At 37.0% G+C, this 25,551-nt stretch overlaps 1 protein-coding gene across 1 annotated transcript; it reads left to right on the forward strand.

Annotated features, from left to right (window-relative positions):
• The first annotated feature begins 3,829 nt into the window (after positions 1–3,829).
• LOC121382118 lies at positions 3,830–17,760 on the forward strand. Its single transcript, XM_041511621.1, has 6 exons — positions 3,830–3,956; positions 9,134–9,233; positions 10,853–10,995; positions 16,357–16,447; positions 16,897–17,015; positions 17,442–17,760. The coding sequence occupies exons 1-6, from the start codon at positions 3,923–3,925 to the stop codon at positions 17,522–17,524; spliced, it is 570 nt and encodes a 189-aa protein (XP_041367555.1). The 5' UTR covers positions 3,830–3,922; the 3' UTR covers positions 17,525–17,760.
• The last annotated feature ends 7,791 nt before the right edge of the window (positions 17,761–25,551 follow it).

The following is a 25,551-nucleotide window of genomic DNA, read 5'->3' on the forward strand; positions in this document are numbered from 1 at the left end:
CTCAACACATTTTATTTACGGTTATATGGCGTCGGACATATGGTTAAGGACCACACAGATATTGAGGGAGGAAACCCGCTGTCGCCACTCCATGGGCTACTATTTTCGATTAGCAGTAAGGGATCTTTTATATGCACCATCCCATAGACAGATATCACATACCACGATCTTTGATGTACCAGTCGTGGTGCACTGGCTGAAGCGAGAAACAGCCAACTGGGCTCACTGACGGAAATCGATCCCAAACGGACCGCGCAACATTAAAAAGTACATTTAGTACTTTTAGAAATATTACATGATACTTGGAGTTAAGATTTACAGTTCCCTGCTTTAATATATATATATATATATATATATATATATATATATATATATATATATATATATATATATATATATATATATATATATGTGTGTGTGTGTTTGTGTGTGTGTGTGTGTGTGTGTGTACGTGTGTGTGTGCACATTTAATGTATTTTAGATGTTCTAATGTCTAAGGCAGCTCAAGTCTGTATCTCAATGCGACCGATTGGCACACCCCACAGTTACGATGGTATTGGATTTCTACCGTCATTGTGTATATAGTTTAAGGACACCTGCTAACGTGAACATTGTGAAGTTGTGAGACACTGAACCAAAATGCAGATAATTATTACACACTCAGAAATAAATTTAGCATGACTAAAAGTAAAACGTTTACAATTTCAAACAAGAAACTAAATTTATAACAAACTCTACACCTCTACACTAGTACCTATAACAAGCGATTATAACTTTTACAAGTATAGATTACAGGAGTGTTGAACCATTTGATGAAACAGTACCTTAATCATACAAAATATGGAGTGTCCAAATTAACCTTAAGAATAACGCCAAGTTAAGAACAATAGCAATGTCCATGGATATTGTAAGGTGTAGGCAAATGAATCCCGAGGTAGTTACTATTCTAAGGTAAAAGTATGTTCTCCACTGCAAAACAGTCAATATTCTACACAGAAAAGTCACCGGGGGTCAGTATTCTACGGGGGTCCAAATACCACATTACCGCAGTGACGTGATGTTTTGACCCCCTGTCATAATGCTACGGTAAAAGTCATCGAGTCTTAGAAAGGAAACCCGCTGCCATGTTCTATTAGTAGCAAGGGGTCATTTATATGTACCATCCCACAAACAAGATAGCACATACCATGGAACGAGAAATAGCCCAATGGACCCACTGACGGGGATCGATCCCAGACCGACCACTTTATTATTTGGTGAGCAGAATTTTCGAACCACCACCCCCCCCCCCCCCCCACCCCTAGTATATTCCAATCTGTTCAGGACTTCATTATAGAAAGTAAACGTTTTCAAATAATGTAATTATCTTTCACCCATTATCTCTGTCTCTCTCTCCCCCCTCTCCATTTCTCTGTTTCTCTCACCATCTCTCTACCTGTCTCTCTCTCCCCCTCTCTCTCTCTCTCTCTCTCTCTCTCTCTCTCTCTCTCTCACACACACACACACACACACCATCTACGACTGTCTGTGTGTGTGTCTGTCTCTCTCACTATATGTCTGTCTGTCTGTCTGTCTGTCTGTCTCTCTCTCTCTCTCTCTCTCTCTCTCTCTCTCTCTCTCTCTCTCTCTCTCTCTCTCTCTCTCTCTCTCTCTCTCTCTCTCTCTCTCTCTCTCTCTCTCTCTCTGTCTCTCTCGTTGTTTGTAGAAGTCAATTTATTAGTTTCGTCATCTTGGCCGTATATGACACATTTGTAAACATATAAGGAGAGGCGTACGCCTTTTGGCTGATCCCAAAAACCGCAAATGATGGGTACTGTAATAAATATTGTTTAAAACACATGTCTGTCCGTGTGTGATGTGCGATGGGTGGTAGGATCGATCGTTATAAGTGGACACGGGCTTTTTCTCGTCCCAGCCATTACATTTAAAAATGTACCGAGGTATCGTTAATAATAATGATGAAGAAGAAGAAGAAGAAGATGATGATGATGATGATGATGATGATGATGATGATGACAGTGAGCTCCGTGGACTAGTGTATAAGCTACTAGACAATCAAGCTGACGACAGTGGTTCAAATCCTGCCAAAGCTTGCTCACAATTTCATTCATCTTTCTCGTCTATGCGCGGTCGGTCTGAGATCGACCCACGTCCATGGGCCCATTGGGCTATTTCGCGTTTCAGCCAGTGCACTACGACTGGCATATCAAAGACCGTGGTGTGCATTAACATGTCTGTGAAATGGTGCATATAAAAGATTCCTTGCTGCTAATCGAAAGGAGTAGCCCATGAAGTTGCGACAGCAGGTTTGCTCTCTCAATATTTGTGTGGTCCTTAACCATATGTCTGACGCCATATAACCGTAAATACAATTTGTTGAGTGCGTTGTTAAATAAACATTTCTTTCCTTCCTTCTCATCTATCACCTTCTGCCTATCATTATCATCATCTTAATATAAAAACTTGCCAATTTCTCCCAGTCTCTGTGTATTTCCCTGCACCCACCTGACATCCTCGTCCTATGCCACTAATAAAGGCAGTCTGACGAGCGAATATTCGAATACCAAATAAACAACAACTGACTCATCAAACTAACGAGTTTAAAAAAAAAAAGTTTTAAAGGTGTAATAAACATTTAATAACCACCCAAGAGCAAGTTACGACAGAATAGAAAATCATAATGCAGCAGTGACAAGTAGGTAACCTAGGTATATATTTTGACTTCTAGTATTACTGAATTATTAATATCAAATTATGAAAAACATAAAAATAGTATGACCAAAAACCAATATGCCGCGGGAACTCAAATACATACATGAAACCACCAGATCAGTTCACAGTTGTTGGCTTTTCGTTTTTGCATTTTCTTTTTTTCCTGTGGGTTTCACCCGAAAATCTTGCATTTTAGACCGTGCTAAGCGTTAAGCGATTTCGAGAGACACTTTGAGCTGCCGACCGAACGGATTCGGATGGATGTTTTAAACAACACCCAGACACATTGCAATATGTAACAAGTGGACAATGTATACGCCATTGGATTGACGTCACTATTCTTACTCTGTTATGAAACTTAAGACTTGCTTATGTTTCCGGCTGAATAAAAGGGGCAAGCAAGCATGCAGGACCGATTTTAGAAATCAAAGAAACCACATTATCCATCTCATTTAGAGTCATTTCCACAAACGATCTGGACAGAACCCTCCCAGATATTCCAATACTTGAAAATAATATTTGAATATTTCAAATAGCAAATTAGCGAGCATAAATTCGAATATTTGGACCGAACACTATTAATTACTCCACAAGAGAATGTATTAATATTTCAATAACAAGAGTCTCTTATATTATGTCCGGGCGTGTGTGACAAGCAGCGACGTGAACATTGTTACAGATGATTGTTGATCACTGGAGCATTCTATTTATAAAAAAAAAAGGTTTTCACCTCCGGGAAGATTCAGTCGAAACAAGACAGGTTCGGACGTAGTCCGATGGTTGTTTAGCCTGACAACAGCGTTTCCATGGCATAACTGTACAAACACTTAATTGTCTTTGTATGTGTTCATAATTCGGTCATATTGAAAAAATCAGTTGTTCTGAGCCAGTAAAAATCTAACTGGAAGATTGACAGCTGAAATACATGAACTGAAATCCCACCCCTTGGAAGTAGAGCATTTATGTCCGCTAGATATTCTATACAAAAATAGACTCCACTCAAAATGATGAACCAATGGCCGCCAAAACAACAAAAAAACCCAGTTCCACCCATTCCCTCCACCCCTTAGCACAACTGTGTTTATATATAACATATTTCATAGCAACACAAGTATATAAATATTGAAGATTATTAAGCTCGCATCACTCCAGCGTTTTACACAATTAAATCCCGTTTCAAAGCGTTTAGAAGCAGATATTTAAGTGGAAGATGAACGCTCTGTGTTTCTTTGTGGCTCTCGCAGGTCAGTTCCTTTAACATTGATGGCTTTATTCCGATATATTTAACGTTGGTTAATTACTTTAACATCGATGGCTTTATTCCGATATATTTAACGTTGGTTGATTACTTTAACACCGATGGCTTTATTCCAATATATTTAACGTTGGTTAATTACTTTAACATTGATGGCTTTATTCCGATATATCGATATATTTAACGTTGGTTAATTACTTTAACATCGATGGCTTTATTCCGATATATTTAACGTTGGTTGATTACTTTAACACCGATGGCTTTATTCCAATATATTTAACGTTGGTTAATTACTTTAACATTGATGGCTTTATTCCGATATATCGATATATTTAACGTTGATTAATTACTTTAACATTGATGGCTTTATTCCGATATATTTAACGTTGGTTGATTACTTTAACAATGATGGCTTTATTTCGGTATATTTAACGTTGGTTGATTACTTTAACATCGATGGCTTTATTCCGATATATTTAACGTTGGTTGATTACTTTAACAATGATGGCTTTATTCCGATATATTTAACGTTGGTTGATTACTTTAACAATGATGGCTTTATTCCGATATATTTAACGTTGGTTGATTACTTTAACAATGATGGCTTTATTCCGATATATTTAACGTTGGTTGATTACTTTAACATCGATGGCTTTATTCCGATATATTTAACGTTGGTTGATTACTTTAACATCGATGGCTTTATTCCGATATATTTAACGTTGGTTGATTACTTTAACATCGATGGCTTTATTCCGATATATTTAACGTTGGTTGATTACTTTACCATCGATGGCTTTATTCCGATATATTTAACGTTGGTTGATTACTTTAACATCGATGGCTTTATTCCGATATATTTAACGTTGGTTGATTACTTTAACATCGATGGCTTTATTCCGATATATTTAACGTTGGTTGATTACTTTAACATCGATGGCTTTATTCCGATATATTTAACGTTGGTTGATTACTTTAACATCGATGGCTTTATTCCGATATATTTAACGTTGGTTGATTACTTTAACATCGATGGCTTTATTCCGATATATTTAACGTTGGTTGATTACTTTAACATCGATGGCTTTATTCCGATATATTTAACGTTGGTTGATTACTTTAACATCGATGGCTTTATTCCGATATATTTAACGTTGGTTGATTACTTTAACAATGATGGCTTTATTCCGATATATTTAACGTTGGTTGATTACTTTAACAATGATGGCTTTATTCCGATATATTTAACGTTGGTTGATTACTTTAACACTGATGGCTTTATTCCGATATATTTAACGTTGGTTGATTACTTTAACACTGATGGCTTTATTCCGATATATTTAACGTTGGTTGATTACTTTAACACTGATGGCTTTATTCCGATATATTTAACGTTGGTTGATTACTTTAACACTGATGGCTTTATTCCGATATATTTAACGTTGGTTGATTACTTTAACATCGATGGCTTTATACCGATATATTTAACGTTGGTTGATTACTTTAACATCGATGGCTTTATACCGATATATTTAACGTTGGTTAATTACTTTAACATCGATGGCTTTATTCAGATATATTTAACGTTGGTTAATTACTTTAACATCGATGGCTTTATTCCGATATATTTAACGTTGGTTAATTACTTTAACATCGATGGCTTTATTCCGATATATTTAACGTTGGTTAATTACTTTAACATCGATGGCTTTATTCCGATATATTTAACGTTGGTTAATTACTTTAACATCGATGGCTTTATTCCGATATATTTAACGTTGGTAAATTACTTTAACACTGATGGCTTTATTTCGATATATTTAACGTTGGTTGATTACTTTAACACTGATGGCTTTATTCCGATATATTTAACGTTGGTTGATTACTTTAACACTGATGGCTTTATTCCGATATATTTAACGTTGGTTGATTACTTTAATACTGATGGCTTTATTCCGATATATTTAATGTTGGTTGATTACTTTAATACTGATGGCTTTATTCCGATATATTTAACGTTGGTTAATTACTTTAACATCGATGGTTTTATTCCGATATATTTAACGTTGGTTAATTACTTTAACACCGATGGTTTTATTCCGATATATTTAACGTTGGTTAATTACTTTAACATCGATGGTTTTATTCCGATATATTTAACGTTGGTTAATTACTTTAACACCGATGGTTTTATTCCGATATATTTAACGTTGGTTAATTACTTTAACATCGATGGCTTTATTCCGATATATTTAATGTTGTTTAATTACTTTAACAGTGATGTCTTTATTCAGATATATTTAACGTTGGTTAATTACTTTAACAGTGATGGCTTTATTCAGATATATTTAACGTTGGTTAATTACTTATCGGCTCTTACCCAGAGCGAGTTTAGCGAATCAGTGGGTAGCTATAAGGCCACTACACCAACTTATGTATCATTAACTATCAACTAACCATAACCCACTGTCCTGTATCGTCCGACCAGATAACAGAAAAGGGCTGACAATCGTACGAAAAGGTTACGGTCGCGATGGTAGGTATTTACGACGACAGTAGCGTTAAGATCGCTTCGTGGAACGACCCCTAGCACTAGTGTAGACAGAGGCTCTTATATTGCTGTATACCGTCTAAACTCTGTCATGACTTCTTTTGGACTGCCTTGAGTAATGATAAGAAATAGAATAAGTTAACGAGAGATTCACACTCGTCATATAAAACCCAGTGAATATATAAACAAAACCCACTGATTGATTCTAATATCTGTAACAAGTCATAAGCGCTTCATGATCTATTTTATGACTTCCCTAAACTAAAACTCAGGAGTATTATAGAAGAATGGTTACTACAAAAATGTAATTCTATCCACTTAACTAGGACCACAGTTTTATTTGGAATTATAAAGAGTAAAAACACATTTGTAAATTGAGTAATTGTTAACGTAAAGTATTACATACATAAAACAAACTTACAATAGACTACACTAAATGAAACCGAAATAAAAATTTCATTAAAAACAAATTACAAATAGGGAAGTACAAATATAAAACAAGCCTCTGTTTACATACAACATTTGACAACTGGGAACCATAGTGTATAGTTCTAGAACGCTACGGTGGAGACACTTAGTACTAAAATTGCATGTTTTGGAATCATGATGTCAGTTTGGAAAGTATATCTATCAATCATATTATCCTTACCTCATCTCTTTTAGTCTATATTTTATTGGCGTTTAGTTGTTGTTCTATTATACTTTTCCCCGCAGCTCTTTACACTGTGGTTTTACATAATTATATAAATACTATTTCCATATAAATATCTTTTCTGACACACAATAGCCGATGTGTATGTTTGTGCTGGGGTGTCGTTAAACGTTCATTCATTCATTCATTCCATTTTGATATCAATATGTTTTATTATTTTCAACTTAAGAGTACGTAATGTCTGTTTGCTATATGTAACATGTAAGGAAATGGGTCAAATATTATAATAGATTGTGCATCTATTTCTTACATAATTGGCGGTTGTTAATGACAATATAGGAATTGATTAAACACTAATAGCTAGGTATTTATTAATTACAAATGGGTACGTATATATATATATATATATATATATATATATATATAATATGGGTCGTTTATTACAAAATGGGTACGTATATATATATTTAATATGGGTCGTTTATTACAAAATGGGTACGTATATATATTTAATATGGGTCGTTTATTACAAAATGGGTACGTATATATATATATAATATGGGTCGTTTATTACAACATGGGTACGTGTATATATATTTAATATGGGTCGTTTATTACAAAATGGGTACGTGTATATATATATAATATGGGTCGTTTATTACAAAACGGGTACGTATATATATATTTAATATGAGTCGTTTATTACAAAATGGGTACGTATATATATATTTAATATGGGTCGTTTATTACAAAATGGGTACGTATATATATATATTTAATATGGGTCGTTTATTACAAAACGGGTACGTATATATATATTTAATATGGGTCGTTTATTACAAAACGGGTACGTACATATATATTTAATATGGGTCGTTTATTACAAAACGGGTACGCATATATATATATAATATGGGTCGTTTATTACAAAATGGGTACGTATATATATATTTAATATGGGTTGTTTATTACAAAACGGGTACGCATATATATATATATATATATATATAATATGGGTCGTTTATTACAAAATGGGTACATACATATATATTTAATATGGGTCGTTTATTACAAAATGGGTACGTATATATATATATTTAATATGGGTCGTTTATTACAAAATGGGTACGTATATATATATTTAATATGGGTCGTTTATTACAAAATGGGTACGTATATATATATTTAATATGGGTCGTTTATTACAAAATGGGTACGTATATATATATATTTAATATGGGTCGTTTATTACAAAATGGGTACGTATATATATATTTAATATGGGTCGTTTATTACAAAATGGGTACGTATATATATATATATATATATAATATGGGTCGTTTATTACAAAATGGGTACGTATATATATATATATTTAATATGGGTCGTTTATTACAAAACGGGTACGTATATATATATTTAATATGGGTCGTTTATTACAAAACGGGTACGTATATATATATTTAATATGGGTCGTTTATTACAAAACGGGTACGCATATATATATATATATATAATATGGGTCGTTTATTACAAAATGGGTACGTATATATATATATTTAATATGGGTCGTTTATTACAAAATGGGTACGCATATATATATTTAATATGGGTCGTTTATTACAAAACGGGTACGTATATATATATAATATGGGTCGTTTATTACAAAATGGGTACATATATATATATTTAATATGGGTCGTTTATTACAAAATGGGTACGTATATATATTTAATATGGGTCGTTTATTACAACATGGGTACGTATATATATATTTAATATGGGTCGTTTATTACAACATGGGTACGTATATATATATTTAATATGGGTCGTTTATTACAACATGGGTACGTATATATATATTTAATATGGGTCGTTTATTACAAAATGGGTACGTATATATATATATATAATATGGGTCATTTATTACAAAATGGGTCGTAACATACATGTTACCGTACAGGTGTTATCCAGACTATCAGAGGTGAGACATGTGATGCATGTAAAACTACCTACGATGCTGCTGTTGGCGTCACGGGGGCTACTGATGCTGTTAAGTGCACGTGAGTATATTAAATTGCAGATGAGAAAAAGTGTTTTGCTTAACAACACCACTAGAGCACACTGATTTATTAATCAAAGACTACTGAATGTCAAACATTTGGTAATATTGACATATAGACTTAGAGAGGACACCCGCTACATTTTTGCATTTGTAGCAAGGGGTCTTTTATATGTACCATCCCACAGACAGGATAACATATACCACGGCCTTTGATATACCTGTCGTTGTGAACTGGCTGAAACGAGAAATAGCCCAATGGACCACCGACGGGGACCAATCCCAGGTCGATCGCGCATCAGGCGAGCGCTTTACCACTGGGCTACGTCCAGCCCCCAAATTGTTTATGAAGACGACGACGATGATCACATAATTTATGTTCGTACCTCTGTCTCTTGGAAGAAAAGGAAAATAACATTTGTTTAACAACACCTGAGCACATTTTAAACTACGGTTATTTAAAGGAAGAAAATGTTTTATCTGACGACGCACTCAACACAGTTTGTTTACGGTTATATGGCGTCGGACATATGGTTAAGGACCACACAGATATTGAGAGAGGAAACCCGCTGTCGCCACTTCATGGGCTACTCTTTTCAATGAGCAACAAGGAATCTTTTATATGCACCTTTGCTACACCAGCTATGGGGCACTGACTGGAACGAGAAATAGCCCAAGAACCTCGTAACACCGACGGGAATCGATCCCAGATCGATCGCGCATCAGGCGAGCGCTATACCACTGAGCTACATCCCGCCCTACGGTTATTTAATGTCTAACATAATATGGCTATTTCGACAATTGGTCGAGAGAGAAAGGGATAATGCATATAAAAAATCCTTTGCTGCATTTGGAAAACTGTAGCAGTAAATTTTTTACACCCAATAGCCGATAATTAATTAATCAATGTGCTCTAGTGGTGTCGTTAAACAAAACAAACTTTAACTTTGTTAACTTTAGTTGGAGCCGATACTGGCACGTGAACCCGATAACCGCCGGGTGACATATCCAGTGGACTTCGTGTTTACTGTTTTGTTTAATTAACAGAGAAAACTGGTACTTTGGAACAACCAAACTAAGCATGGCAAAACCCAAGATCGTTCATTCAATAACACACAATATACTAATATATGTATTTTGTTTTCAGCTGGCAGAAGAGTGAAAATATAGATTTGGTAAAATGTTATCCGTGTTGTATTCTGTCGTTATTGTGAACGGCACAAATCTAAGAATCGCATGAAAGAAAAAGAGAAGCTTTTCACGTACATGTGATGATACGTAATGCTTTGTTACACGGATTAATACAGTTTATATTATACTACACTACACTACACTACACTACACTACACTACACTACACTACACTACACTACACTACACTACACTGCACTACACTGCACTACACATCACACTGCACTACACTACACTACACTACACTAAAACCACACCATGCCACACTACACTACAGCACACCACACCACGCCACGCCACACTACACCACACCACATTACAATACACTCTACTCTCTAAACAGGGTCATACATTACTATCTTTTTGTTAAGGTATGTTGTTTAATGTCCTATTCTACCGGGATTCGGTATGTACGTATGCTTGTTGACAGGGCGGGGAAAGAGTTTGCCGCGTGTCTCGTGTCTGCCAGTGGAGCTGGGTGTGATACTGGAACTAACACCCCCACCGCACAGTTTAACGCAGCCACTGATGGATCAATGGCCAAGAATATCGCAGCTCTAACTGGTTCATGCAGTAAGTTTGTTTGGCATAAATACATTGTCTTCTTTCAATACATACCAATTTTCGAGAATCGATGTTTTAATATTTGAGCGTTATTGTTTTTGTTTAAATGACAAATACAAATACTACACGTACTTCACATACATGGAGTCATACACCACGTTATGACGTTATCCCCACATCACAGATTAGGTCACTGAGTAATGGAACGAAACTTATAGGAAAATGTTCAGCATACCCTAATGCAACATAAATGACTCATTCTTGAGGTGGGCTAAAGCCGCCAGAAGGCACAAACTGACCAGACCCCAAAATTAATAAATTAGTTAATTGTAAATTTGCTCCTCTGTATGGTTATGTGTAAATGTGTGTGTGTGTGTGTGTGTGTGTGTGTGTGTGTGTGTGTGTGTGTGTGTGTGTGTGTGTGTGTTTATCAAACTAAATAGACAAAAATGTCTGATGTTGGACGTTCGAGTATTTAATACAGGTTTTCAAGTTTTACAAATCAATATTTATATTTTCAAAATGAAATATAATTAATGATATAGATTTCAGCTTAGATTTGCAGTTTTGCTCGTTAAAATCATATACTAATATTCAAATGTGAAATGCACCCAGTACTCAGGATGAATTATAAACACGTGTACGTGTATAACATTTAAAAGCACACAGTGTAAACTTGCAGGATTCGAACCTACTGCATCGATTCGCATGACATTTGGCAGCCAGAGAATGGAATCCCAATTAACCGTAGTTCACAATGTGTGTTGTTAAACACTCGTTAAAATCTAATATATTAGTACTGGCGTGTTCCCCCCTCCCCCTCCGAAAATTACATGGCTTGGTCTCTGACTGTAGGGCTGAATATCTGTCCAAATGTCCGTCTAACCCTCTACAGTCAGAGTACTGGGGCTACATTTGGACGTGCGACACGAACAACCGAAATAGACAGTTTTACTGCTACGGAACAAAATGTGAAGCTCACGACGTCTGGTCCACGTTATTTTCGTTTCATTATTTAATACTTTTTATTTATTGATTTTAATTGCTATAGAACAAATATAATTTATTAACGCGACCTTAAGTGGGGTATAAGTCAGTTATACCCAAATTACTCGGTGTATCTGTGAATATCTAAACAGTTTTGGTCGTGAAAACATTCTCGGCTTCGCCTCGGAGGCCTCATGACCAAAACTGTTGGGATATTCACCGATACACCTCGTATAACTATTACATATATCAAAAGTGAGGGGAATTTACTGGGGGGATATACCGGGGGAAATGGTCGGGGGGAATTATGCCCTAGAATCATAATTATGCTGTTATATTAATATTGTGTTGTGTTGTGTTGTTTTGTATTGTGTTGTGTTTTTTCACATACATTTTGATGTTGAGACGTAGATTGTTTTTGTTTTTGTTTTCTCACTGTTATGTTTTGTCGGGGATGGATTTAGCTCAGTCTGTTGAGTGATCGCTTGAGGTACTTGCGTCGCAGGATCGAACCACCTCGGTGAATCCATTCAGCTGACTGGGTTTTTTCCTCGTTCCAGCCAGTGCACCACGACTGGACAAAGGCCGTGGAATGTGTTCCTATCTGTGGGAAAGTGCATATAAAAGATCCCTTGCAGCATTAGGAAAAACGTTGCGGGTTTTCTCTGATGACTACGAGTCAGAATTACGAAATGTTTGACATCCGATGGTTAACTAATTAATGTGCTCCAGTTATGTCGTTAAACAAAACAAACTTTAAATAACTTTTAACTATTTTTGCCATAATTTCCTGAACAAGCATTCTGAGAGTACTGCTAAAGCAATATTTGTCCCATCTGGGTCCAAGTTCAAGGCTCATAACTGTAAAAATTGGGCCAATCCCTACGAAAGTCAAACGTGGTCTATATATATATATATATATATACATATATTTGGGACAGACAGACAGGCAGACAAACAGAAAGAGAGTTGAACATACAGACAGACGGAGACAAAACCTATAGTCCTCTCCGGTTGGATCGGTAGGGGACTAACAAGGAATCATTAATAAAAACTCTCTGCGTTCTATTTAATCTGCAATTTCATACCCACTCAAGAAGTTGTCCCATAATACGGTAACAATCTAGTTTATAAAGTAAACCTAAAGTAACTTATTTATATGATTTGGACATGTTAACGAAAACGTCACAAAATATCCAGTATGAAGTTACTCACATATTCTGACGTGCCATGCAATTAATAAAACATACTATCTGATATTAAAATATACTGAACAGCATTGAAAACGCACCATCAAGAAATGTTTGGATTCCAAAAAGAATACCTGATCAATAAATGTTTTTGTTGTGAACAGCAATAAATGAAATGATTGATAATGACAACAAACAAAAAAGGATGCACAATCATTGAATAGTTTTAACTCATCTACGTATGAAAGACACATGGGGTCACTATGAAAGGTCAATAGCGTGTATGACCACCATCTGCAGCAACACAAGCCATGCAACGCGTCTTCTCATCAACCCAACAAGTCTGCGAATAGTGTTCTGGGGAATAACATTCGACTCCTACTGTAGTGCGTTTACCAGTTCTCTAAGGTTATTGATTTGTGGACGACGTGAGATGCGTTGACCAAGATAACCCCACAGATTATTTACTGGCGATAAATCAGGGGACAGTGCTGGACATTCTCGCAAAGGGACATTATTGTTCGCTAGATACACGTGCTGTGTGCACTCGGGCGTTGCCTTGATGAAATGTGTTCATATCCTTATGCTGATGAAAGAAGGGAATGACGTGATTTTGCAAGACGTTATCCCGGTAGTAAATGGCATTCATTCTGCCACGGCGAACATGGAGTGCTGTTCGGTGATGATAACTGATCCCGCCCCACACCATGACACTCCTTCCATCCCATCGATCACGAATTATGGAGGCGAACAATATGGCGATCTTGTCGTGGTGTCGTAACACGTCGTTGGCCTGGACGTGGACGGTCCCTGGTGGTTCCTATCTGCTGATATCTCCTGTGGAGTCTAGTGATTGTTGAATAGTGGCATCCAAATCTCTGTGATGATGATGATAACTAGTTTAACGTGCCCATATACCACTAGGGTTTCGAGCACGCCCATCCCGAGTCCGACGTCCGATAAGATCAGTGGCCTGACTCGGGATGGGGGGGGGGGGGGGGGGGGTGTTGAAAATGGACAGAATTTAGAAAATAGCAATTAGTAAAGAAGTTAATCGATTAAATAAAATAAAAAAAGGTTACAAGCCAAAAATAAAAAAGAATTGACTGCTCGGCCGAATATTTATATAATTTGGAGCATTTTAGAAGGACAGTCCAAAATTAAATAAGAGAAAGAAGAGAGGATAATATTAAAAAAAGAAATAATTTCGACATAAAATTTTGAACGCAGATCTAAAAGTTTAAAGTCCGATCGATATGTCCACGCGAGTGGCCTCGTTACGGCCGTTTTGGATGCACAGCTTAAAGGGACGAGATGGGTTGCATCCCGTCAAGAAAACCCCTAGATTGACAGTCGATAGACGTTGAAGGTGTAGTGCTGTGCTGAAATACAGATCTTGAGAAGCCGTATCCGTCTGAACAAGAGAGAGTATCAGACTAGGGTATAGTCCAGTCGTCATGGGTTGGTATAGAGGTGCGGACGGGCCCGACTCCGGAGGATACGACATGTTATCACTATAAAGCAAGGTAAAGTCAGAAAAAGAGTAGTAGGGGCCGACCCCGCTTCCTATTTCTTCTTAGAGTGGGGCGGTCAATCTTCCAGTGCTGCTAGGACAGGCTCGGACATGTAGAGACTAAACACAAACAACCGTGGCGTTCTGCCGTCATACGAGTCACTAAAAAAACCAAGTCGACAGTCAGACGGAGAAATGACGTGGAGGCAAGGAATCTCGCTAAAAAAGAATCCAACCTGGTGGTGCAGGCTCTCGAAACGAGAAGCGTTCCAGCGTTCAATCAGTTCCAATGGCCGCATACATCCCAGTAGAAAACTTCATTTCGCTGACAAAAACAATGAAATGAAGGACCCCCAAGTCGAGCACACGAAAGCACGTGCAGTGTGCAGAAGCGAAACAAACACGTCTTACCGCGTGGAGCTCCAGACTGGGAATGAAACCTCTGTGCCATGACTCTACTCGAAATGCTGTCAACCTTGCCATCACTTGTTTAACATTCCCTCAAAGACTACTTCATAAATGAAAGTGGCTTTTCAGAGACTATCTTTTATAGCCCCAATCAGCATGATTTGCACATTCAATTTACGTTTTCCATGTTATGCATGTAATATGTTGTCTTTTGGTGTTGTGTTTCATGGAGTGTTCATGCAATCGTTTTTGTAAGTTATTCGTCGTTATGCATCCTCTATAAGGTAGTACGGTACTTATTCATTGATATTGTTAATACTGATATACTCCCCATTCACATTTGTTATCATCAACTGGTGGTGCGTTTCCAATGCTGTTTCAGTATATTACAAAAGTGTTTAAATACGATTCTTTCAAAACGATATTGATATGTAAGAAGGACAGCTCTTGTCACGGGATTTAATAAATAATGGTTTTACATGAGCAATTTTCCATTTAGTTGGAAATAGTGATAAAAGAAGTTATTTATGTAATAACAGTTGCAGTTGATACGTTACAGTGTTTAGTGTCTGTTTCAATAATTAGTTACTTATTTCATGTGAACCTTTATGTGTTTGGATCTAAATATTTCAATAATTAATTACTTATTTCATGTGAACCTTTATGTGTTTGGATCTAAATATTTCAATAACTAGTTACTTATTTCATAGGAACCTTTATGTATTTGGATCTAAATATTTCAATAATTAGTTACTTATTTCATGTGAACCTTTATGTATTTGGATCTAAATATTTCAATAATTAGTTACTTATTTCATGTGAACCTTTATGTGTTTGGATCTAAAGATTTAAATGTACTAGGGTCTTCTTGGCTGGTTACTCTTAGGGTTTGAGGTTGCTCATACGATTTCTAAATAGTGATCCATACTCTAATTATTATTATTAGTAGTAGTAGTAGTAGTAGTAGTAGTAGTAGTAGTAGTAGTAGTAATAGTAGTGGTGGTGTTGGTGGTGAAAATATTAGTAGCTTTAGTAGTATTAGAAGTAGCAGTAGCAGTAGCAGTAGCAGTAGCAGTAGCAGTAGCCGTAGCAGTAGTAGTACAGTAGAAGTAGAGCTTGTTGATGTTGTTTGGGTATTATTTTTAAAACAGAAATAATTAAATAATTTTGTTTAGAATTTAATAACTGCCAGATAATCTCGTCAAAAGTTTTTTTTAAAGGAATTTTTCATTTTAAAAGTTATTGCAGTTTAATATATCGGTTTTATTTCAGCACTTGATGCTCTGTGTACCGCGTGTCAGAAGGATTTTCAAACTGCTGTCCTCGCCTGGGGCTCGACAACGAAAGATACAACAAAATGCGCGTAAGCAAGCTGTACCTTTATATTTGACATTGTATTTCTGCACATAAATATTTCCATTAAATATTATTACTGATATCATTAGTCGTATTTAAAAAAACCCACATGGTGGTACTAATATTTATAATACTTGTGATTATGACTGTAATTAATGGTTTAATGATGGTGCATCAAATGCCGTGGTATATACTGCCCTGTCTATGGGAACTTGCACGTAAAATATATATTGCTGCTTTATGTGGCGGCAGCGGGTTCCCTCTGTAATTGTTTGTCTCTCAGTCTCTGTCTGTATCTCTCTCTCTCTCTCTCTCTCTCTCTCTCTCTCTCTCTCTCTCTCTCTCTCTCTCTCTCTCTCCACCAAGTGTCAGAATAATTTGACGTCAGAGATCAAATGGCAGGAGTTTTAAAATATGACGTGCAATTACAGAAATATTCCTTTTGTTTCCTTTCAGGGACGCATTTACATACGCCAGCTGCGTAGAAATGAAACCCACTACTGAGAAGGCGTGTGATGGAACCACAGATCAGGCCGCGATGAAAACCAACTCGTTGGCCAAAGCAAAGGCCGAATGTAAGCAAGTCTGCTTTCGGGTTTGGGTGATTTGCTATGGAAGCCCGTTAGGTACAACTGGTAAAATAAAGATGCATGTGCTAGGCTTAAAGCTTAAGAAAAAAAACCCCAAAACACTGAAGCTATACATTTGAAACTTCAAGATACGCATTTAAAAAACTTAAAAATCATATTCAACAAATTCAGGGAAATAATTGCCTTCGAAAACTGTTTTTCAGACCGATAATGCGAACAGTAAGTGTGTTACTGGAATGCGTGGCGTTTGTGTGTGTGTGTGTGAGAGAGAGAGAGAGAGAGAGAGAGAGAGAGAGAGAGAGAGAGAGAGAGAGAGAGAGAGAGAGAGAGAGAGAGACTGTGTGTCTGTGTATGTGTGTGTCCACGTTTACGTTAGTGTATGACTAAAATTACGATTATATTTTATTTCAGGTTCGTATGCTGGATCCACCGCAGTGAAGTCATCTGTCGTCATAATGGTGTCGGCTCTGTTTGTGTCTTACCTCAAGTTTTGACTCCCACCTGCTTGTGACATTTAGCCAAGTGCTACACTAACAGTTTTCAGCTTGTAGACTCGTACTGTGATTATTAGTCTACTCATTCCTGACGCGTTATTGTAGACTCTCTACAGTGGATATATGACGTGAATGGCATTCACCGAATCATATCAACCATGTCTCTTACTCTGTTTAAACACTTCTGTGCTTCTCGTAATAAAGTAATACATATAATAAAGTATCTGTGTTAGAAAGTTGGCATCGTTATCTTTTATTTGTAAAAAAGATTGTAAAGGACCATAGTCCAATTAAACTATAATTTTATTTGTTAATTAAAATTAGGCTTTTTCTTTTTCTTTTTCGCACGAAGGTAGGGGGGGGGGGGGGGGGGATTGAGGTGTTATTTGACAATGTTCTAACAGTGGATTCATGACTTTACAACATTAGACGACATACTGGTGTGAATACACGAGGAAATATTTAAGGTTTCTTTGAAAGCTAAACGTTTACTATTTATGATCAATAATATGATTATGCGAACTGATGCTCGGAATTATTTTTTAAATCAACTCAGTTACATATTAAACAAGCATTCTCAGAATACTGCTAAAGCTCAACAAATTTCCGTATCTCCTAAGTTCAAGAACAATAACTCTGTGAGAAATGGGTAAATTGACATGAAAGTCAAATTTGATCTGTGATAGAACATAATAAAGCTATATAAAAACACCCCAGCTCAATATTTTGGTGCACTGCAAAAAACAAAAATCCGGAAAATACAGTTTTGTATATCCTAACTTCAAGATCCATAACCTTGTCAGAAATGGTTATATCGCCATGAAAATCCATGGAAATACATATTCCCTAACAGGCCCAACACATTTTCGTATTTCCTACGTGTTAGAGCAATAACTGAACATGTGTAAATTGTCATGGAATTCAAAACATGATCTGTAACAGAACATGATGGGCCGAATTTACAAAGCCTGTTTTTGACTTCACGCGTGTGACTACATACAGGTACAATGCTTAAACACCTGTGTTTAAGACTTCACGCGTCAGACTACATACAGGTACAATGCTTAAACACCTGTTTTAGACTTACAGGCGTGTAACTACATACAGGTACAATGCTTAAACACCTGTGTTTAAGACTTCACGCGTGTAACTACATACAGGTACAATGCTTAAACACCTGCGTTTAAGAAAAACTGGCTTCGTAAATTCGGCCCAGTAAAGCAATACAATATTGAAGGCATTATTAAAAACCATCAGGACGACTATATGTGGGACAGACGGACACACAGAAGGACGCATATGAAACCTACAGTCCTCTCTGGTTGGACCGGTAAGGGACTAATAAACGAAGCCACAACAAATTAGTAGTCTGTTTGTCAAACTCTCATTTTTGGCTGAACGTTGCATATCGGTACCCACAATTATTCTTTGCGGTTTTGGCATCGTTCGAAGGTTCTGATTGTGGATCCTAGGGGTGCAAGATGACTGCCAAAACACATAACTGGCAACATTTAGGGTATTTTATCACCTATAACAAAATTGTTGATGTCTATTACGGTGTTTTAGGGGTCAAGAAATTAATTTTGAACTACCCAAAGTTTATTAAGGCAATGTAACATCATTTAACTCCACGATGACCGCCACTACAGAATCCCGAACACGGAAAGTGCAATGCATCACAGTTAACATCAGCTAGGCAAATATGTTGATGTGAGTAATTTAATTGTATGGGCCAAGGGATCGATTTATAACAACATTTGCTAATTGAGATATTGCATCATCATTTAAATCCAACATGATCATCAAAATGGCCGCCAAGAATCAGAACTTTGTTACATCTCACATTTTAGTTTACCTCAAACAATACTTTGTACTTCTAACACAAGGTTTCCTAGGGTGCAATGAATTGAGTCCTTACATTCACTTTCTAATACTGATAAATTGATTGAATTCAAGATGGCTAACAGAATAGCACCAAGAAAAGAACGAAATGACATTGTTATATGTTTATCATCAGCTAAAACAATGATTTTGAAACCAGCTACTAATTTTTAAAGGTATATCGATCTTTTTGTTTTCGTTTTCAATCTACATGTAAAGTTACATGGCATGGATCAGGTATTTCACAATGTCAAGCTTGCTGTCGTAAACGACACTAAGCACGCACATTATAAGTGATTGATGTTTATAGTTTTATCATTCCCATTTTCTTTCTATAATAATGGATATACATATACACTTTATCAACTGTTATACTTTCTCGACAATTTATCAGAAACTGTAAGTCGTCCATCGTCACCATTTCTCACATGACATTCCGATTTCTAGTATGCTAGTGTGTTTCAGCTATACCTGAAAATGATGACCATAACCAATGCTTGTAGTAGCCGTATATTCACAGGATACTCAATGGTTTCTTTCTAACAAAGAGTATTTTTACTGAATACTATACACCATCCAATGATCAATGGCCTAATGATGTACACATAGTAGAATTTTAATCATATATTCAGCCAGACCTCATCACTTTCATTCTCCCCATAAGCCTGTTTGTCAGTGTAAAGGTTGTTCGACTATTTGTTCCCCGACAGCTATTGGAAATTATATTGTAATTAGCTGTGAAATAGCCACATTTTCATTCGAATAGGACATGTTTGGTTGTTGTTAATAAACACACCGGATTAGATGCATGATTGCTGAGGTGAAACTTCTCATTTTGGCCCAAACAATAGTTACTTGCAAAACCTGCAATACACAATGCGGGAACATCAAGGAAATATGAAAATATTGCATCTCATATGATAGCCTATTCCATTTAAGGTTGTGCTACGTTTCCTATGATACAATGCTTTGCAAAAGTAATAATCCTACAATTTTGCCTGAGTATTTACTTATTAAACTTTCAAGTTATAGACTTAGATTCTGATGTGAATATAAGTCTCCAGAGAGGCTACACAAATTGTTTGAGTACTTTTCTTGAATACAGATTGCACAGACAGATTGGTTAGTGAAACAAAATGAGCCTTTACCTCACATCTACAAGTAGGTATTTTATTTGTAGTAAAGCCAGTACCATCTGAAACCATATACAACCCTTAAACGCAGATATTTAACCAAAGTTCGCCGACTTCAAGGTGAATTTGTTTGTGTGTGGAGGGTGTGGAGGGTGGGGGTGGGTGGGGGCTTGTATTTTCAAAATTGAATATGTTTTGCAGGGCAACAACCATTTTGTTGATATTTGTATATTTTGAATATATAGCCTAGCTTCTATTATGGTGATATTAGAGGCATAATCGGATACTTAGTACAATTTGCAATGTTAAGGTGAGAAAAGTTGATGTCTGACGAATTACATCGTTGTTGGGATACATTGATATGGTCAGTGAACTGCAGTGATGAAGTATACCTATTCATTATCAATAGGCAGAGAATGTAAGTGAATATAAAAACTGATTTCACAGTATTTAACAAAACACCAGCCATTAATTGTGGTTTTCCCATTTAATACAGAAAGGTTGACATAATAAACGTGGTCTATAGGACACAGCCTTACTTCTAGATGATTCAAAAGTAGATTGTTAGTTTTGAGAGGAAACCTGTTACATTTTCCCATTAGCAGCAAAGGGTCTGTTATGTGTACTTTCCCACAGAAAGAACGGCACATATACAATCCTTTGATATACTAGTCGTGGGGTTCTGGTTAGACCATTTAAAGGCATGTGGACATTTTGAAACTGTGCGTAGCTACACGAGTGGGATTTTATTTATTAATCGCCGGCAATTGGATGCCAAACATTTTACAAATAATATATACATTTTAGATTTTGATATAAAACCCGCTACATGTTTTCATTAGTAGTAGGAGATATTTTGTATGCACCATCTTACAGACTGGATAGCACATACCACGGTATTTGACATAACACTCGGGGCGCACTGGCTAAATAAAAGTTTGTTTTGTTTAACGACACCACTAGAACACATTGATTAATTAATCATCGTCTATTGGATGTCAAACATTTGGTTATTCTGACTCGTAGACCCGTTACATTTTTCCTAATGATGCAATGGATCTTTTATATGCACTTTCCCACATACAGGAAAGCACATACCACGGCTTTTGACCAGTTGTGGTGCAATGATTGGAACGAGAAAACCCCAATCAGTTGAATGGATTGAACGATAAATAGTCCAATGTGTCCACCAACGGGCATCGATCCTAGACCGGCCGCGTATCACGCGAGATATTTACCACTGGGGTACATCCTGCCTCGGATGGGTTGGTGGAATGTATGCATATATATTTCACTATGTCCCAGTGTTGGCGGCGTTAAATTAATGTTGATTTTCACGTCTATTTATAAGTCGTATTTCCCACTACTGCTGCTGTTGGCGCCCAGGGGGCTGATGATGCCGCTAAGTGCATGTGAGTATATTAAATTGCAGATGGAAAAAAATGTGTTTTGCTTAACGACACCACTAGAGCATATTGATTTATTAATCATCAACTATTGAATGTCAAACATTTGGTAATATTGACATATCGCCTTAGATAGGAAACCTGCTACATTTTTGCATTATATGTGCCATCCCACAGACAGGATAATACATACCAGGGCCTTTGATATACCAATCGTGGTGAACTGGATGAATCGAGAAATAGCCCAATGGGCCACCGACGGGGATCGATACCAGATCGACCACGCATCAGGTGAGCGCTAAATTGTAGATGAAGACGGCGACGATGATGACATAATTTATGTTCGTACCAACAACCAAGCTCCTTTCTGTCTGTCTCTTGGAAGAAAAGGAAAATAGCATTTGTTTAACGACACCTGAGCACGTTTTAAACTACGGCTATTTAAAGGAGGAAAATGTTTTATTTGACGACGCACTCAACACATTTTGTTTACGGTTATATGGCGTCGGACATATGGTTAAGGACCACACAGATATTGAGAGAGAAAATCATCTGTCCCCACTTCATGGGCTACTCTTTTCAATGATCAGCAAGGAATCTTTTATATGCACCATTCCACAAACAGAATAGTGCACACCACGGCCTTTGCTACAGCAGTTGTGAGGCACTGACTGGAACGAGGAATAACCCAATGGGCCCACCGACGGGAATCGATCCCAGATCGATCGCGCATCAGGCGAGCGCTGTACCACTGAGCTACATCCCGCGCCCCTTCGGTTATTTAATGTCTAACATAATATGGCTATTTCGACAATTGGTCGAGAGAGAAAGAGAGAAAACCCGCTACCTGCACATAGGTTACTCTTAACAATAAAGCAGCCAAGGATATTTTAGATGCACATCACCATAGTCAGGGCAGCACATACCAGGGTGTTTGATGTACCAGTCGTGGGGAACTGGTAGGGACGGCGATCGGCTTAGGACCACTCGCGCCTCAGCCGAATGTTCTGCCACTGAGCTACTTCCCGCCCAGACTCTTTGACTGAAATGCATGGATTTGGGTCAGAAATGAAATTAGTTGCAATCACATAGGTTACTATTACCAAATAGCAACAATGAGTCTTTCGTATGCACTTTAACAAAGGCAAGATAACCCAATCTATCCTTTGTGAATGAATGTTGTAAATCCATCGCCATAGGCTCGGGACAGATAATTCATAATTCCTCGTAACTCATTAGTTATTCACTAATACCACAACGTTTGATATACAAGTTACTCTTAGCTCCAAGTAGACCAGGGTAGGACTCTTTAATTGGAGTTTTATTTCTCGTTCCATCCAGTGCACCACAACTAATCAAAGGCCGTGGTATGTGCTTTCTGTCTGTGAGATAATGCATATAAAAAATCCTTTGCTGCATTTGGAAAATTGTAGCAGTACATTTTTTACACCCAATAGCCGATAATTAATTAATCAATGTGCTCTAGTGTTGTCGTTAAACAAAACAAACTATAACTTTGTTGACGTTAGTTGGAGCCGATACTGGCACGTGAACCCGATAACCGCCGGGTGACATATCCAGTGGACTTCGTGTTTACTGTTTTGTTTAATTAACAGAGAAAAGTGGTACTTTGGAACAACCAAACTAAGCATGGCAAAAACCAAGATCGTTCATTCAATAACACACAATATACCAATATATGTATTTTGTTTTCAGCTGGCAGAAGAGTGAAAATATAGATTTGGTAAAATGTTATCCGTGTCGTATTCTGTCGTTATTGTGAACGGCACAAATCTAAGAATCGCATGAAAGAAAAAGAGAAGCTTTTCACGTACATGTGATGATACGTAATGCTTTGTTACACGGATTAATACAGTTTATATTATACTACACCACATTACACTGCACTGCACTACACCACAGCACACTGCACTACACTACACTAAAACCGCACCATGCCACACTGCCCTACAGCACACCACACCACGCCACGCCACACTACACCACACCACATTACAATACACTCTACTCTCTAAACAGTGTCATACATTAATATCTTTTTGTTAAGGTATGTTGTTTAATGTCCTATTCTACCGGGATTCGGTATGTACGTATGCTTGTTGACAGGGCGGGGAAGGAGTTTTCCGCGTGTCTCGTTTCTGCCAGTGGAGCTGGGTGTGATACTGAAACTAACACCCCCGCCGCACAGTTTAACGCAGCCACTTCTGGATCAATGGCCAGTGATATCGCAGTTTTAATTGGTTCATGCAGTAAGTTTTTTGGCATATATACATTGTCTTCTTTCAATACATACCAATTTTCGAGAATCGATGTTGTAATATTTGAGCGTTATTGCTTTTGTTTAAATGGCATATAAAAATACTACACGTACTTCACATACATGGAGTCATACACCACATCACAGATTAGGTCACTGAGTAATAGAACGAAACTTATAGGAAAATGTTCAGCATACCCTCATGCAACATAAATGACTCGTTCTTGAGGTGGGCTAAACCCGCCAGAAGGCACAAACTGACCAGACCCCAAAATTAATAAATTAGTTAATTGTAAATTTGCTCCTCTGTATGGTTATGTGTAAATATTTCTGATGAGTGAGGAGATATGGGAAATATTATGGTATATTCTATTTGGTAAATGATTATGTTGATAAAAAGTAATAAATGTGTGTATGTGTGCGTGCTTGTGTGTGTGTGTGTGTGTGAGAGAGAGAGAGAGAGAGAGAGAGAGAGAGAGAGAGAGAGAGAGAGAGAGAGAGAGAGAGAGAGAGAGTGAGTGAGTGTGTGTGTGTGTGTTTATCAAACTAAATAGACAAAGATGTCTGGTGTTGGACGTTCGAGTATTTATTATAGGTTTTCAAGTTTTACAAATCAATATTTATATTTTCAAAATGAAATAAAATAGAATCAGTGATATAGATTTCACCTTAGATTTGCAGTTTTGCTCGTTAAAATCATATACTAGTATTCAAATGTGAAATGCACCCAGTACTCTGGATGAATTTTAAACACGTGTACGTGTATAACATTTAAAAGCACACAGTGTAAACTTGCAGGATTCGAACCTACTGCATCGATTCGCATGACATTTGGCAGCCAGAGAACATTAACTGCTCGGCCATCGGGACATCCACACAAATGGAATCCCAATTAACCGTAGTTCACAATGTGTGCTGTGAAACACTCTGTTCAAGCCTATTATAATAGCACTGTCGTGTGCCCCCATCTACTTTTCTTGATCCAGTAACACCATCGATGGTGTATATATATATAGTCGAGACTGATCTAACGGTCACCTGTCCATAATGGTCACTTTTGGCAGGTCCCTTGAGTGGCCGTTATATACAGGTTCGATATATATATATGTATATATATATATATATATATATATATATGTGTGTGTGTGTGTATGTGTGTGTGTATGTGTGTGTGTATGTTTGCCTGTGTGTGTGTGTGTGTGTGTATGTGTGCCTGTGTATGTGTGTATGTGTGTGTGCCTGTGTTTGTGTGAGTGTGTGTGTGTGTGTGTGTGTGTGTGTGTGTGTGTGTGTGTGTGTGTGTGTGTGTGTGTGTGTGTGTGTGTGTTT

This window comes from Gigantopelta aegis, chromosome 9, assembly GCF_016097555.1.
Source record: "Gigantopelta aegis isolate Gae_Host chromosome 9, Gae_host_genome, whole genome shotgun sequence".
NCBI lineage: Eukaryota > Metazoa > Mollusca > Gastropoda > Neomphalida > Peltospiridae > Gigantopelta > Gigantopelta aegis.

What these genes read in the sequence shown, in the direction of transcription:
- LOC121382118 (XM_041511621.1), top strand. Translation starts at nt 3,923, where the DNA reads ATGAACGCTCTGTGTTTCTTTGTGGCTCTCGCAG. An exon ending in TTTCTTTGTGGCTCTCGCAG is followed by an intron (nt 3,957 to 9,133) that starts GTCAGTTCCTTT and finishes GTTACCGTACAG; the next exon opens with GTGTTATCCAGACTATCAGA. An exon ending in ACTGATGCTGTTAAGTGCAC is followed by an intron (nt 9,234 to 10,852) that starts GTGAGTATATTA and finishes GCTTGTTGACAG; the next exon opens with GGCGGGGAAAGAGTTTGCCG.